This window comes from Schistocerca cancellata, chromosome 8, assembly GCF_023864275.1.
Source record: "Schistocerca cancellata isolate TAMUIC-IGC-003103 chromosome 8, iqSchCanc2.1, whole genome shotgun sequence".
In the NCBI taxonomy this organism is placed as follows: domain Eukaryota; kingdom Metazoa; phylum Arthropoda; class Insecta; order Orthoptera; family Acrididae; genus Schistocerca; species Schistocerca cancellata.
Window position 1 is genome coordinate 76,372,965 of NC_064633.1, and position 13,614 is coordinate 76,386,578.

Genomic DNA, 13,614 nt, shown 5'->3' on the forward strand with positions numbered 1-13,614 from the left:
ATCTGAAGATTACTTTTCATTTAGTTTTAATTAATAAACATTATAGTAATAATTTGCTTGTCGAAGTGACGCCAATGAATCTGATGTGGTGATTGGCTCATAACAGTTTAGGTGCGAATATGATCTTGAGAGATTGATCTGATTGGCTGTTCATTTGATCAACTAATCAGAGTGAAGTCTCTCCCGCACTCTACCAAGCAGTACATGCGCTGTGAGCAACGGCATTGACAGAGTCATGGACTAGCTTTTCAGACGTTCAGGTCATGTTAAATGTGTCCATCCATAAAATGTGTAAAATGAAGAAATGTTCGGTCCTTCGTGTTCAGATGGATTTATGTGGTAGCTTTTGTTGTTATGAACATTTTTGTAAAAGTCAGAGTTGTGGGATATTTTGTTCGGGAGATATAAGCGTGTGACTTGTTGGACTTAGAAAATTCCACGTGGCGATGTTCTGTGTTCTACTACAGAATATATTTGGCGAGCAAACTTCGTGAAAGAAATCCACTGAATGACTTATGTAAGAAATCAAGGTTATGTGTAGAAAGTGACTGTATATTTGCGTGATTATTCTCAGAATGGACTTAGGAGAATCCTGGCTGCTTTATGTGTGATAAACTGGGAACCTACACTAGCAGTTTTGCATTCTGAATGTGGGCTGATGACATGTTTAAGCAAAGAAAATAAAATGTACTTTCACCAGGTTTCCAAAATTACAATGAAGATCATAACGAGATTTACGCAGCCTCAGTAGTTTTAGATATTAGGTGCTGTTTTAATCAACGCTGCTTTTTCATCACCCTGTAAGTATCTATGTTGCAGAGTGAAGGGACACCGAGCAGACGCCGATCTGAGGTAGGTGAATATCAATTTGCAGCTTGCTTCAGTGGCAGTGAAACTCAGAGACAGTTCAGTCACCAACTGACTACTGAAGTTCAGCATTCCCAACATTGTAATCACAGGTCAGGGCACTAATTTTATGTCTGATCTGATGAAACACTTGTGCCATTAGCAACACATTCAGAAATTTGGGACTAGTCCTTTTCACCCTCAGTCTATTGGAAGAAGAGGGCATGTTCACCGTCTGATTATCAAACTGCTGAGTTGGAATGTACATGTCCTGTATGCCGAGCGGAATACAACTCCGAAGTACACAGTAGCGTTGGGTTCTCACCATATGGTAGGTGATGCCTTCACCTTTTATACAGCTACACCTTAGCTCAGGAAAAACAGGGGTACAGTGAAGACATTTGCAAAGATGAATACCAAAGCACTCTAGTGACAGGAACAGACTGTATAGCATGTTAGTAAATTACCTCGGCACACAATCAGGAACAGGCTTTGCTGGTGAATCCTGATGAACTTTACTGTAAAATAATAAAGTTTCAGTACCAATACCAAGGACATTATTAGGTCAGAGATGACATCACCTATGAAATCAAGTTGCAGGTAACAAAGAAAACTTCCATTGTGCACATGGGACACGTTAAGTCATATAAAGGGGCTGAAGAAGATTTGAAGCCAGCTCCAGTAACATCGTCAATATGGGATGTTAAAAAGTAGGAGAAAGAAAAATGGCAGAAGTTAATGTTCACAGCATACCTTATGCACTTAGACAGTGTCTGTAAGTAAGGATGTAACTTTAAGTATTTTTAGGATGCGTGTGAGGTAGTTTTTCACTGTTTTGAGGTATTTGGGGTATGTTACAATTTTTTTGTTATTAGTAAGTATCATTGCTTTCTGGGAGTTTTAAACAGTGTGTGTATAGGTTGTAAGGACAGGACATGAGGCATTGCCAAGCAGCACATATACTTTTTTTAAATGGGGGGTGGGGTAGTGATGCAAATTCCTTTCTTCCACCTGTTGTAACTCCAAGAGCATCCATCCAGAATGAGTGCCTTAATTCTGATGAGTATTCACCTTTTCCGGGAAGAAGTAGTGGATGCACTACGAAAGTAGCCACTTTAAATATGCGTGTTATTTTCAAGTCAGGCAGACATCATGCTAAATAGTCAACAGTTGATGTTACAGTTGACCTATAAAATGTGGGAAGAGCAATGTGAGATATGAAGATTGTAGGAAACATTTGCAGAGAAAGGGGACAGCAAGGGGTGTGAACACAAGTTCAAGGAGAACATCGTGGGATATGCTTTTCATATGAGAAGTTGAGTGAGCAGTTAAGTCACTTAGCGGACTTGACACCACAGTTGCTGATACGGAAGAAAAGGGAATGGCTGGATGCAGGTGGGAAGTTACTAAAAACAGTGTTTGGTAGAGTAGACACTAATGATGGTCAGGAGTTTAACAGCATATTGGAACAAGTGCAAGCAGTAGCAAAGGCTAATTGCGCAACTCTGAAATGGCATACCACACAGTTGATGAATCTAAAGGACTATATGTCAAATAACACCAGTGTAGGTGGGAACTAGAACGATATAAGGAATACTACGGAAACAATGAATGACAACTTGGATGGAATGCAGAATAGGTGAAAGAATGGCTGCAGGAAAGTAGGTACACTCATTGGCAGACAGTTGGAGTGAAGCTAGGATTGGAGAAGCAATGTTGCGTGAAGCACAGACAAGTCAGTCCTATATGGTTGATACCACAGCAGTTCCTAGTCAGATTATGGAAAGCACAGCACGTTAACAGCAGAGTTGCAGCACATAGTGAAACCAACATAATGAAGTTTGTTCTTTTTCTACCACATTTCAACAGTTGGAATTAAAACAGACGACGTGGAACTACATACACTATGTGATCAGAAGTATGTAGACACCTGGCTGCAAATTACTTACAAGTTCGTGGCGCCCTCCATTGGTAATAGTGGAATTCAACATAGTGTTGGCCCACCCTTAGCCTTGATGACAGCTTCCTCTCTTACAGGCATATGTTCAATCAGGTGCCAGAGGGTTTCTTGGGGAATGGCAGCCCATGCTTCACGAGTTCTGCACTGAGGAGAGGTTGTGATGTCGGTCAGTGAGGCCTGGCATGAAGTCTGCATTCCAAAACATTTCAAAGGTGTTCTATAGGATTCGGGTCAGGACACTGTGCAGGCCTGTCCATTACAGGAATGTTGTTGTGTAACCACTCTGCCACAGACCATGCATTATGAACAGGTGCTCAATCATATTGAAAGATGCAATTGCCATCCCCCAATAGCTCTTAAACAGCAGGAAGCAAGAAGGTGCTTAAAACATCAATGTAGGCCTGTGCTGTGATAGTGCCATGAAAAAAAAAACAAGGGGTGCAAGCCCACTGCACAAAAAATACTACCACACCACAACACCACCGCCTCCAAATTTTACTGTTGGCACTACACATGCTGGCAGATGACGTTCACTGGGCATTCGCCATGCCCACACCCTGCTGTCGGATCGCCACATTTTCCCACTGTTCAATAGTCCAATGTTTACGTTCTTTACACCAAGTGAGACATCATTTGGCATTTACCGGCGTGATGTGTGGCTTATGAGCAACCACTCTACCATGAAATCCAAGTTTTCTCACCTTCCGCCTAACTGTCATAGTACTTGCAGTGGACCCTGATGCATTGCGGAATTCCTGTGTGATGGTCTGGATGGGTATCTGCCTATTACACATTATGACCCTCTTCAACTATCGGCAGTGTCTATCAGTCAACAGACGAGGTCGGTCTGTATGCTTCTGTGCTGTAAATGTCTCTTCACATTTTCACTTCGCTAGCACATCGGGAACAGTGGACCTAGGGATGTTTAGGAGAGTGGAAATATCACATACATATGTATGACAAGTGACACCCAATCACCTGACCACGTTCGAAGTCCGTGAGTTCCATGGAGGGCCCCATTCTGCTCTCTCACGATGTCTAACGACTGCTGAGGTCGCTGATCTGGAGTACCTGGTAGTAGGTGGCAGCACAATGCACCTAAATGTATGTTTTGGGGGTGTCCCGATACTTTTGATCACATAGTGTATGTTGGTGCAGTTCCCAGTGGCAAGTAAGAATGAGTGGAACTAATGCTTTACTGTATATTCCTTCCCACTATAGAGGAAAGCTATAGGACAATTGGTACAGGTAAACACACAAGAGATGTTGCTAGTTTTGGAATGAAAGGAGACTTATGTATTGATGTGAGCAGAAGTGCTCGCGAGTGCGAGCACAAGAGAGAGAGAGAGAGAGAGAGAGAGAGAGAGAGAGAGAGAGAGAGAGAGAGAACTCTTTTGCATGCATGTGTTGAGTACAACTGTTTCTGGATAAGACTGAAGTAGCCGAATGTAATGTCACAGTGAAGTGCACCCATTTTCAGAAAGTAGGGCTTAACTGGGTTCGCTCAGTACTTTCTCTAGAAATACTAACAGTAAACTGTGAATGTGAACTTCATGTGACTAGGGCCTCTTGTCAGGTAAACCGTTCTTTCGATTTGACGCCACATCGGCGACTTTAGTGTCTATGGGGATGAGATGATGATGATGATTAGGACAACACAACACCCAATCCCTGAGTGGGGAAAATCACCGACCCAGCAGGGAATCGAACCCGGGCCCTTAGGATAAACATTCTGTCGCGCTGACCACTCAGCTACTGGGGGGGGGGGGGGGGGGGGGGGGCAGACAACAGTAAACTGTGACAGGCATGGAAAGCTTAAGGCCACAATGAGGATGGAATACCAGGAGTCTAATCAGTTTGTATGAAAAGACAGGTATGACATTCTGGTTACTATTAGAACTGCCATAAATCTGACACACCATATGTTGTATTGGCTGGAAAAGCAACTAGATGTGTTGCTAACCCAGATACAACTAACCTTTTCAAATGATACCCTGAAACCAGACTTCCTAGACTCATTCACAACGTCACAAATGGGATGGATTACAGTGGAATGAATGTTCCAGTACAGACAGCAACATCATGAAAAGCAACACCATTATGTTACATGTATTGGTTCTGATTGCATTTAGTGTAGCCTACATCTAACTGCAAGCAAATACACTTTTACACCACCCACCTCACCACTATCCTTCAAACTGCTAGTACACCAGAAACCAGTTAACTGGATAATCAGTAGCAAGTAAAGATAAGTTAGAGGAGGAGAAATGAGTGGATTTGTTAATTATCATGAGATAGGATGTTTGAACTTGTGACATGGAAAAATTATTTTACTTGTGTGTAAGCAATGATTTTGAGGAGATACGTTCCTGGGGGAGTAAGGGTTCAGTGGACTGGATGTAGAAAATAATTTGTTAGGATTAAGAGCGTAACTGATTACACATCCATCAAGCTGTACTAGGATAAGAATGAAACCAAAAGCATTGTAGGTAATTGTTGAGTTGTGTGTGTATGTTGAGCCTTGGAAGAGAGACCTCGAGCAAACACCCAAGCCAGATTATTCCCAGGAGAGGGGAGCACTTCTTGCGAAATAATATATTTTGTGCAGCCAAGTAAAAATTCAGACACCCTCATGGCCAAAGAAAAAGTGGAGCAAAGGAGGGGTAAACTATAACTGTTGAGTATAATTTCAACATGAGGAGTCTGCTAATATAGCAGTATTATGGGTGACCGTGAGCTGGTTACCTCACCCCATAACCAACTTTAACAGTCCGAGGTTCAAATCATGGATAAAGCAAAAAGATGGAGCAGCTACAACTTGGATGGCCTGATTTCCTCACATTCAGTCCACAGTAATACTATGAGTTGGGGGCAGACAAACCGTTTCTGTAACATAATAAGCACAGGCTTGTCTTGTATACATATCGCTTCTAGTAAATACTGCTCCTTTTGTCCTCCAGCTTACCAGCCTGGTTGGAGGGACCTACATTGGTCTACCATCTGCTTCGAGATTTGTACACCCTTCCATGGAACATTGAGTCCCACCCTGGGGACTTTGATGCTGTTAGCCACAGCACCACTATCCATGCAGAGTCCAATGAAAATGATTTAGGCACCTTCAATCAGCAGGCCACTTGGTAGCCTACCTTATGGACCCAAACGTGCAGCAGCATTTCTATCAATGTGGAGGCATGCTATGTCTGCTACCCATCTCTTGCTCCTGTGGGCACATTCCACTGCTGCTGGCCACTCTGCAAGACTCCACAAACTGCACTCAGGGGCACCGGCAGCTTAGCTGGTGACTAGAGCCCTCTCTCCACCTCAGCAACCTTGTGCTGCCCACTGTAACAGCAACACCCGCACGGACTGCACAACGCTGTCGGCGCATTCCGGGCAGGGTGTCCATTCTTCTGCCTTGTTCTGTGGACAGTCTGGGATGCCACTGCACCATTTCTATTGTTGAACAACAAATGACTGGCTCTTTAATGTTGTTTTACTAATGCCCGTTGGGCATCTGACAGGCACCCACTCGCCAAGACACTGTTCACCCGTCCTGGGGTGGTGGTCCAGGACATCCTGACATCAAGTCATTATTCTCAACTGCCAGCAAAAGCCCCATGTGTCACAAAGATAACATTGCAAACTCTTACTTTAATAATACTGGAACTCTTCTTTTTCTCAAGAACAAAAATCAGTTTTAAATGCTCCACTAAGGCTTGATAACCACTAAGGCTTGAAACATTATAATTAGTATATTCATAAACAACATAGCAATTTCTCAATTGTAGGAATGTAGGTATATTCAGTCACTTTAGGAATGTAAATATATTCAGTCACTTCAGAGTGGCACATTCGTACAGTTGAAACTAACTCAACACCAGCAAATCAGAGAAACTTTACAAAACGCTGGGTGTTTCAAAATTAATATCAGGTTTTAAGGCTTTGTAGGATTTATCACAGTCAACTTAGATTTCTAAATAATACATCAAATGAAAGAGAAACTGACAATTTTCTTTGTATACCATTGTGCTGGCTATCTTCGCAAAGGGAGAGTGCAGGAAGACCAATAGTGATTGAAGAACGAGAAGAATGAGTGAGGGAGTTGTTCACACATAGCCCCAAGAAATCAGATCAGAAGGGTAGTCTGGTCTCATCTGGGTGGGTACTTAAGGTGATGATTACAGCTACTCCCTTATTGTCTGCTGCTGTTTCAAGTTCTAAAGCCAACAGGCTATGATTACATGCCAACTTTGCAAACTGAATGTTGCTGCATTACAGATATTTTCTGGATCATGTAGCCTTCAGTGATGAATTGACATGTCTCCTAAGTGGAATGTGCATATGTGGGAGAGGGGGGGCGGGGGGGAGGCAGCAAATCTCAATGAGATGGTACAGCTGCAATGAGGCTCCTCTAAATTGAATATTTTTGTTCCATATTTATCTTGGTGTGTTAGAACTATGGCTCCTTCTGCAAACGGAAGAAGCTGAACAACATAACTTTATTTGGCAGCATGATGCACTGTCCCTCTGGTGTACACAATTGGTTAGACGATGACTGACCCCTGGATTGGACTCCAGAGTCCGGATGATGGCACTTGTTTCACATGGTGTCTATATTCACTCAATCTGATGACATATGAGTTTCACCTTTGGGGATTCATAAAGAATCATGTATGTGGCTCCGTCACCAGCTGATCTACCCGACTTAGAAGTAGGATTCTAGCATTTATTACAACACACTAATCAAAGTTTTTCTCAAACTCTTACAGATGTGATGTGTGGCATTTGATGAATGATGTTTATATTGAACATTTGAGAAAATTTTTTTGACATGCTCTTTCATTTGATGTATTATGTCTAATTTTAAGCTCAATGTAATAAATGCTACGAAGCCTTAAAACTCCACTACTCATTATGAAACACCCAGTATGTAGAAGGTACGGTTGTACGTTACTGTATTGTCTATTATGAGCAGTTTACTTTTATTGCTGTTTCATGCTAAAGATTTTTAGCATCTATTAAAGACAATTAGCTCAGTCAAACATTAATTGTGGTGGCTGGCATGTCTGTTAACATACAACAAATTTACATGGTGTGTGAATGACATTTTCTGAACACACCCACAGCTTTATTACAGTGCTCTTTCCGTTTATGACCACCAATCTTCTGCCACTGTAAAAGTATAGTGAATGGAAGTGTATGGATTCTTTCTGGTTTTATACCACACTGCCTAATGACTGCTATTCACATTTAGGCATTATTGTTTGGTACGCACAACTTTACAGATGGCCCAGTACTCACAGTGAATCAATGCAATTCAGTCAGTAATCATTCTCCGACTAAACATGATGACTGTGTTGTCTCTGTCACAAATTATACATAAAATCCTGTGAACAAACCTGTGTAATGATCACTGTGTGCTATGTGAAGCTTCTCTGAACAATGATGGCCACCAAATATGAACTTACCTTACTCATACTATCATACAAAGTTATTTTTTACAATAATCTCACCTGGAGGAGGGTAATTCTGTAGTAACCTAAGCAACTTGACCGACAGCCAGGGAGCAGGAACAAAGTAGTATGTGTAATCTTGCAGGTCAGTATAGCTTGCAGTAACAATCTGAAAGAGAAACCATGATCTATACTGTTTCAGGCTAACTTCCAGAATGGGAAATGGTGGCATAAAATATGAGTACATTTAATAGTAGCAGACAATTTTCTGAACTAATGTTAATTCCTATAGACAGTCAAGGTGCTGGTTGTTATCCTTCAGTACCAGCTGCCTTTGTTTGTTCATTTGCATTGTTTTGCAATTAACCATAAATTGTAATTGCTGTTCTAATGGTCACCACATCCTAATCGTTATAAAACACACACGCTTAAAAAAACATGCAGGAAAGGCATCAGGAAATAAATGGTCAGGCGAAGACAAGAGAACACAGTGAGCATATGAACAAATTTGGGAAGAACTGAGGAGCAAGTGGAAAAAAGAAACACAACTACTGAAGTTCAACACTTTGGGTACACCATCCACTCTGAAGAATATTTGGCCTAGGAAACCACTCATTAACATTGTTATGTAAAGCATTTCTGGCATGTGTGTAATTGATGTATCTCTAAGAGAGTAATACATATTAAAAGAATTACCCAGCTTCAAGATTTATTTTTGTATTTACTTTAGTTCTTTGACTGATTACAAATTTTTAAATAATGATGACAGGAACTATAATCGTCCTCCAAAGGAAAAGAAGACAGAAAATGTAATGGTAAGGCAGATAATTCAGAAATTTTCTGAAACCAAAATTTTAGACACTGTTTTTTTTCCTTTACTTTTGAGCCTCATAATGATATGTGAGAGAAAATTTAGTGTGCTAGTAAGGCAGACTGATCCATAATATTCTATGTATGCTCTGGAATTGGAAACTGTAAATGCTACATTTTACAAATTAATACCCCCTCAAAGACATGGAAGGTCAGGACTTGTGCATCTGTTTTTATTTTTTGCTGAAATAATAATGATTATCTGTTGCTATCAGGCCAATATGTTAGAGAGTTTACACCATCTTAAGAAAACGCCCAACAAAATAAGGCAGCATGGAGAAACTAAACAGAAGAAAAAAGAAAAACAGGACTTACCATAATTTCAGAAGGGTTGCAATGACTAAGAGTAGGCTAAAGTGAAGAACAACAAGAACATATTACAAAAGATGACTGAAATTATGCAACAGATAATCAGACAAACCACAATATTGCTACAGGAATGAAACAGAAAAGAATGGACACATTTTGTAAAAATGTGACTCAAATCATGCAAGAATTTTAATTTGGAACTTGGAGCATTCCATTACTATTCAGTGAAAGAACATAGCCTGCATTAAAATGTCATGAAAATGGATGGAACTCATTTGTACTATGGCACAAAGAAATTCCGGAGTGATACTGTAGACCTGTGCTGTATGCTTAGCAAAGTCACTGTTTCCAGAATGAATTTTCATCCTGCACCAGAGTGTGTGCTGAACTGAAACTAATTGGCAAATTAAAACTGTGTGATGGACTAGAGTTCTCTAGCAGGGACCTGTGCCTTTTGGGGGCAAGTGCTCAGCTGACAGAGTTATCTAAGCACGACTCACAGATCACCAGTACCTGATCCCTTAGCACCTCAAACATCATAGACCTCCACAATGTACCTTGCAAGACTAGCATTCCTTGAAAAACTGATAGCGTGTTTACAGGCTGTGGCTAAAGCATGCGTCCACAATATCTGTTCCCACAAGGTACACGAGATAAGTTTTGTGAAGTTTGGAAGGTAGGAGACGAGGTACTGGCTGAAATAAAGCTGTGAATGTGGGTTGCGAGTCATGATCAATATCTCAGTCAGTAGAGCACTTGCCAATGCAGGCAGAGGTCCGAGATCGAGTTGCGGTACGGCATACAGTTTCGATCTTCCATGAAGTTTCAAGTTTCAGTCAGATTGTTAGCATAATAACATGTCGTGTCATCAGAAATATTTGTTTATATGGTAAACCAGAATCAACATTATTTCTATAAGTTAAACAGTATCTACACAATATTTTTTTAATGATTTTTATACAAAAAGTACAAAATTTACAATCGTAAATTTTAAACAGTCACCTTACTTTTCAGTGCACAGAGAAAGTATTCCATTGGCAATATGGTTGAATGAGCTATTTGACAGCAAATTATGCTATATTATGAACAACAGAAGGATATACAAACTTGCAAAAACTTCACAGTAAACTGTTGCATAAGCTTTCCAATACCCTTATAAAAATGGATTTTGGTTGAGCAGCAAACCACGAATACACTACTTATTTCATTTCTTCACTGGGGGTTTACTCATGGCCTCTTAAATCACCTGTAGATGGACCAAGCAGTAGGAAATTCGACAGTGCATTCGGTATAAGATGTAGGGTGCTCCAATACCTTGACAGACATATTCTTAACTGTGAGCAGAATTGGTGGTGATATATGGATGCATACCGTAACGCAAAAATGAATGCCATTTGATAACAGGCCCGAGCATACATTTCGAATTCCAAGCTTCACCTTTGGATCCAGGGTGTTGCTAATCCCTGCTCTAACATTTCACGGTGAACAATCAATATTCATCAGCAGTGATGATTTGTTTAATAACATTTCGTCTTTATTAGCCCAATAGTCCTGTAGCTGCTGACAGTTTCTCACACTATTGTGTCTGTGCTCTTGCTAATGTGAGTTTGTCTCTTTTTCAACATTCACTGTGTGATCATTCAAAATCAGGTCAGGGGCCACTTCAATGTTGCCAGCAGCAGTGGATTTAAGTGGACACCATGCTCTTTCCTTCTCCTTCACACTTGTTTGGCCACTTTTCAATTGTTCAATCCACTGGTAAACACCAAATCATAATAGAACCTTACACCTTCAGACCACAAGAAATGCATTCATAGGCACAAAACAAGTGGGCGCAGTGACGGGGGAAGGAAGGGGGGGGGGGGGCGGCAGACCTCAAATGGAATGCAGGGATTGAGTGAGAAATTATTTGTTCTGCTGATGGTGTCACTGTTTGTGTGTGGCTCTTACAGTGTGAAAGCTTAGAGAGAGAGAGAGAGAGAGAGAGAGAGAGAGAGAGACTTTGCTCAGGATGGAAACAGCGGGTATTTTATGGCTGGTATTCAGTTGACAGCAGCATTGCTAAACTAAATGCTTTTCATGCTTCATAATATAGGTCCCTGTGTTATCACAGTCATTTTTAATATTGAGCACAAAAATCTGTATGTCTCTAATGAACTACACATTGATCACATTAGCTTATGTTACTTACACCTGCAGAACCTGGCAAAAGTACTGTGGGTATTTGCAGATATCCCCATTTGCAAAAGTTGCTTCACTACCAGTTTGCTGACCCTACCATAAGGTCTCCAATGAAAAAGTAACTACAGAGGCTACAATCAAGGAGCTGCTATCGCTAGATAATGCAGAAATTAAAATGTGCTCCAAACTACGACAGTTTCACTGCGATGCGATGTTAATGGTAGATCACTCCAAGAGGTACATCTAACGTCGCAACTTTTTGATGGTTGGTTGGTTTAAAGGGGGGAGAAGGGACCAAACTACGAGGTCACTGGTCCCTTGTTCCTAATAAAACAATGCTACAAGTGTGAGAAGAAAACGGACGAAACATATAACACAAAACGGAGAGAAAGGAAAAGCCACAAGAACAAAGGGAAGGCAACAAACACTAAAAGGAACAAAAGAGGACAAGAAAACAGAGAGACACTAGAAACAGAAGAGAGTTAAACACGAAAGCAGATTACAGCGGCTGGCCAACCACGAGAATAAAAAGGGAAAGCCAGCCACTCAGCAACACATTAAAACATCCACCCTAAAAGCACTAGGGTATAGGACACAGAGGGACAAAGGACATGCGCTAAAACCTACATAGAAGTATAAAACCCACTCTCATGCATAAAACGTAAAACTAAAGCTGCTGTGGAGGCATCGTCATCCAACACCAAAGGCAGTAGTCCAGCAAGAGGTGGACTACTGTTATTTGAGAGCCACAGTGACACAGAGGTGGGGCCTTGCTACGGAATAGGTAACCAGGCATTAGCCACATATGGCCAATGCACAGCCAGCAGAGAACTTATTCCCAGCGAGAGGCCCGCATGGAAGACTTCCACACATTCATAGTCTCCTTAATGACACGCAGTTTGCTGTGCGTGCTATTATGCCATTCCACCTCCCAAAGCCAGAAAACCCTGTGTTGTAAGACAGAATGCAGGTCAGCTTCGGAGTTGCCTATCACCAGAAGCGGTTTCTACGTCACCTATTTGGCCAGCCTGTCCACAAGTTCGTTGCCTGCAATTCCGTGTCCTGGGGTCCACACAAACACCACGGAACAGCGGGACTGTTCCAGGGCAAACATGGACCCCTGAATGCATGCTACCAGAGGGTGGCGAGGGTAGCACTGGTCGATAGTTTGTGGGCTCCTCACCGAGTCAGTACATAAGAGAAATGACTCACCAGGGCACGAGCGGATGTACTCGAGAGCATGAGATTTGGCCGTCAGCTCTGCAGTGAAAACACTGCAGCCGACTGGCAAGGAGTGCTGCTCAATATGTCCTCCATGAACATATGCGAAGCCTATGTAACCATCAGCCATTGAGCCATTGGTGTAAACCGCTTCAGAGCCCCGGAACACGTCAAGAATTGAGAGGAAGTGACAGCAGAGAGCGGCGGGGTTAACGGAGTCTTTAAGGGCCATGCAAAAGGTCCAGACGAAGCTGCAGCTGAGGCATACACCATGGAGGCATAAATGAACAGACCGCAAGTAGAGGTGGTAAAGGGAAGGGCTCCAGCTTGGAGAAAAGGGCCCGCCCCGATCTGGGACGCCGATGTGAGAGATGAACTGCCATGGGTGGGAAAAGGAGACTGTAATTTGGATGCTCAGGGGAACTATGAATGTGTGCTGCGTAACTGATGAGCAGTTGCACATTTCTGATCTGCAGTGGAGGGACACCAGCCTCCACCAAGATGCTGGTCACCGGACTCTTCCTATAAGCTCCTGTCGCTAATCACACCCCGCAGTGGTACACAGGGTTGAGTAAATGCAATGCTGAAGGTGCTGCCGAACCATAAACCACACTCCCATAGTCGATTTGGGATTGAAAAACGGCTCGGTAGAGCTGCAGCAGCTTACAGCAATCTGCACTCCAATTGGTGTTGCTCAGGCAACGGAGGGCATTGAGGTGCTACTAGTTCTTCTGCTAACGCTAACGAAGATGAGGGAGCCAAGTCAATCGAGTA

At 42.1% G+C, this 13,614-nt stretch overlaps 1 protein-coding gene across 1 annotated transcript in view; it reads right to left on the minus strand.

Moving 5' to 3' along the window:
- The window catches only part of LOC126095111 (AP-2 complex subunit alpha), a 318,173-nt gene that overhangs the window by 108,635 nt on the left and 195,924 nt on the right, over window positions 1-13,614 (minus strand). Inside the window, exon 7 of the mRNA XM_049909819.1 lies at window positions 8,320-8,428. Within this exon, the coding sequence (XP_049765776.1) occupies window positions 8,320-8,428 (109 nt within the window). The remainder of the gene's footprint in view (window positions 1-8,319; window positions 8,429-13,614) is intronic.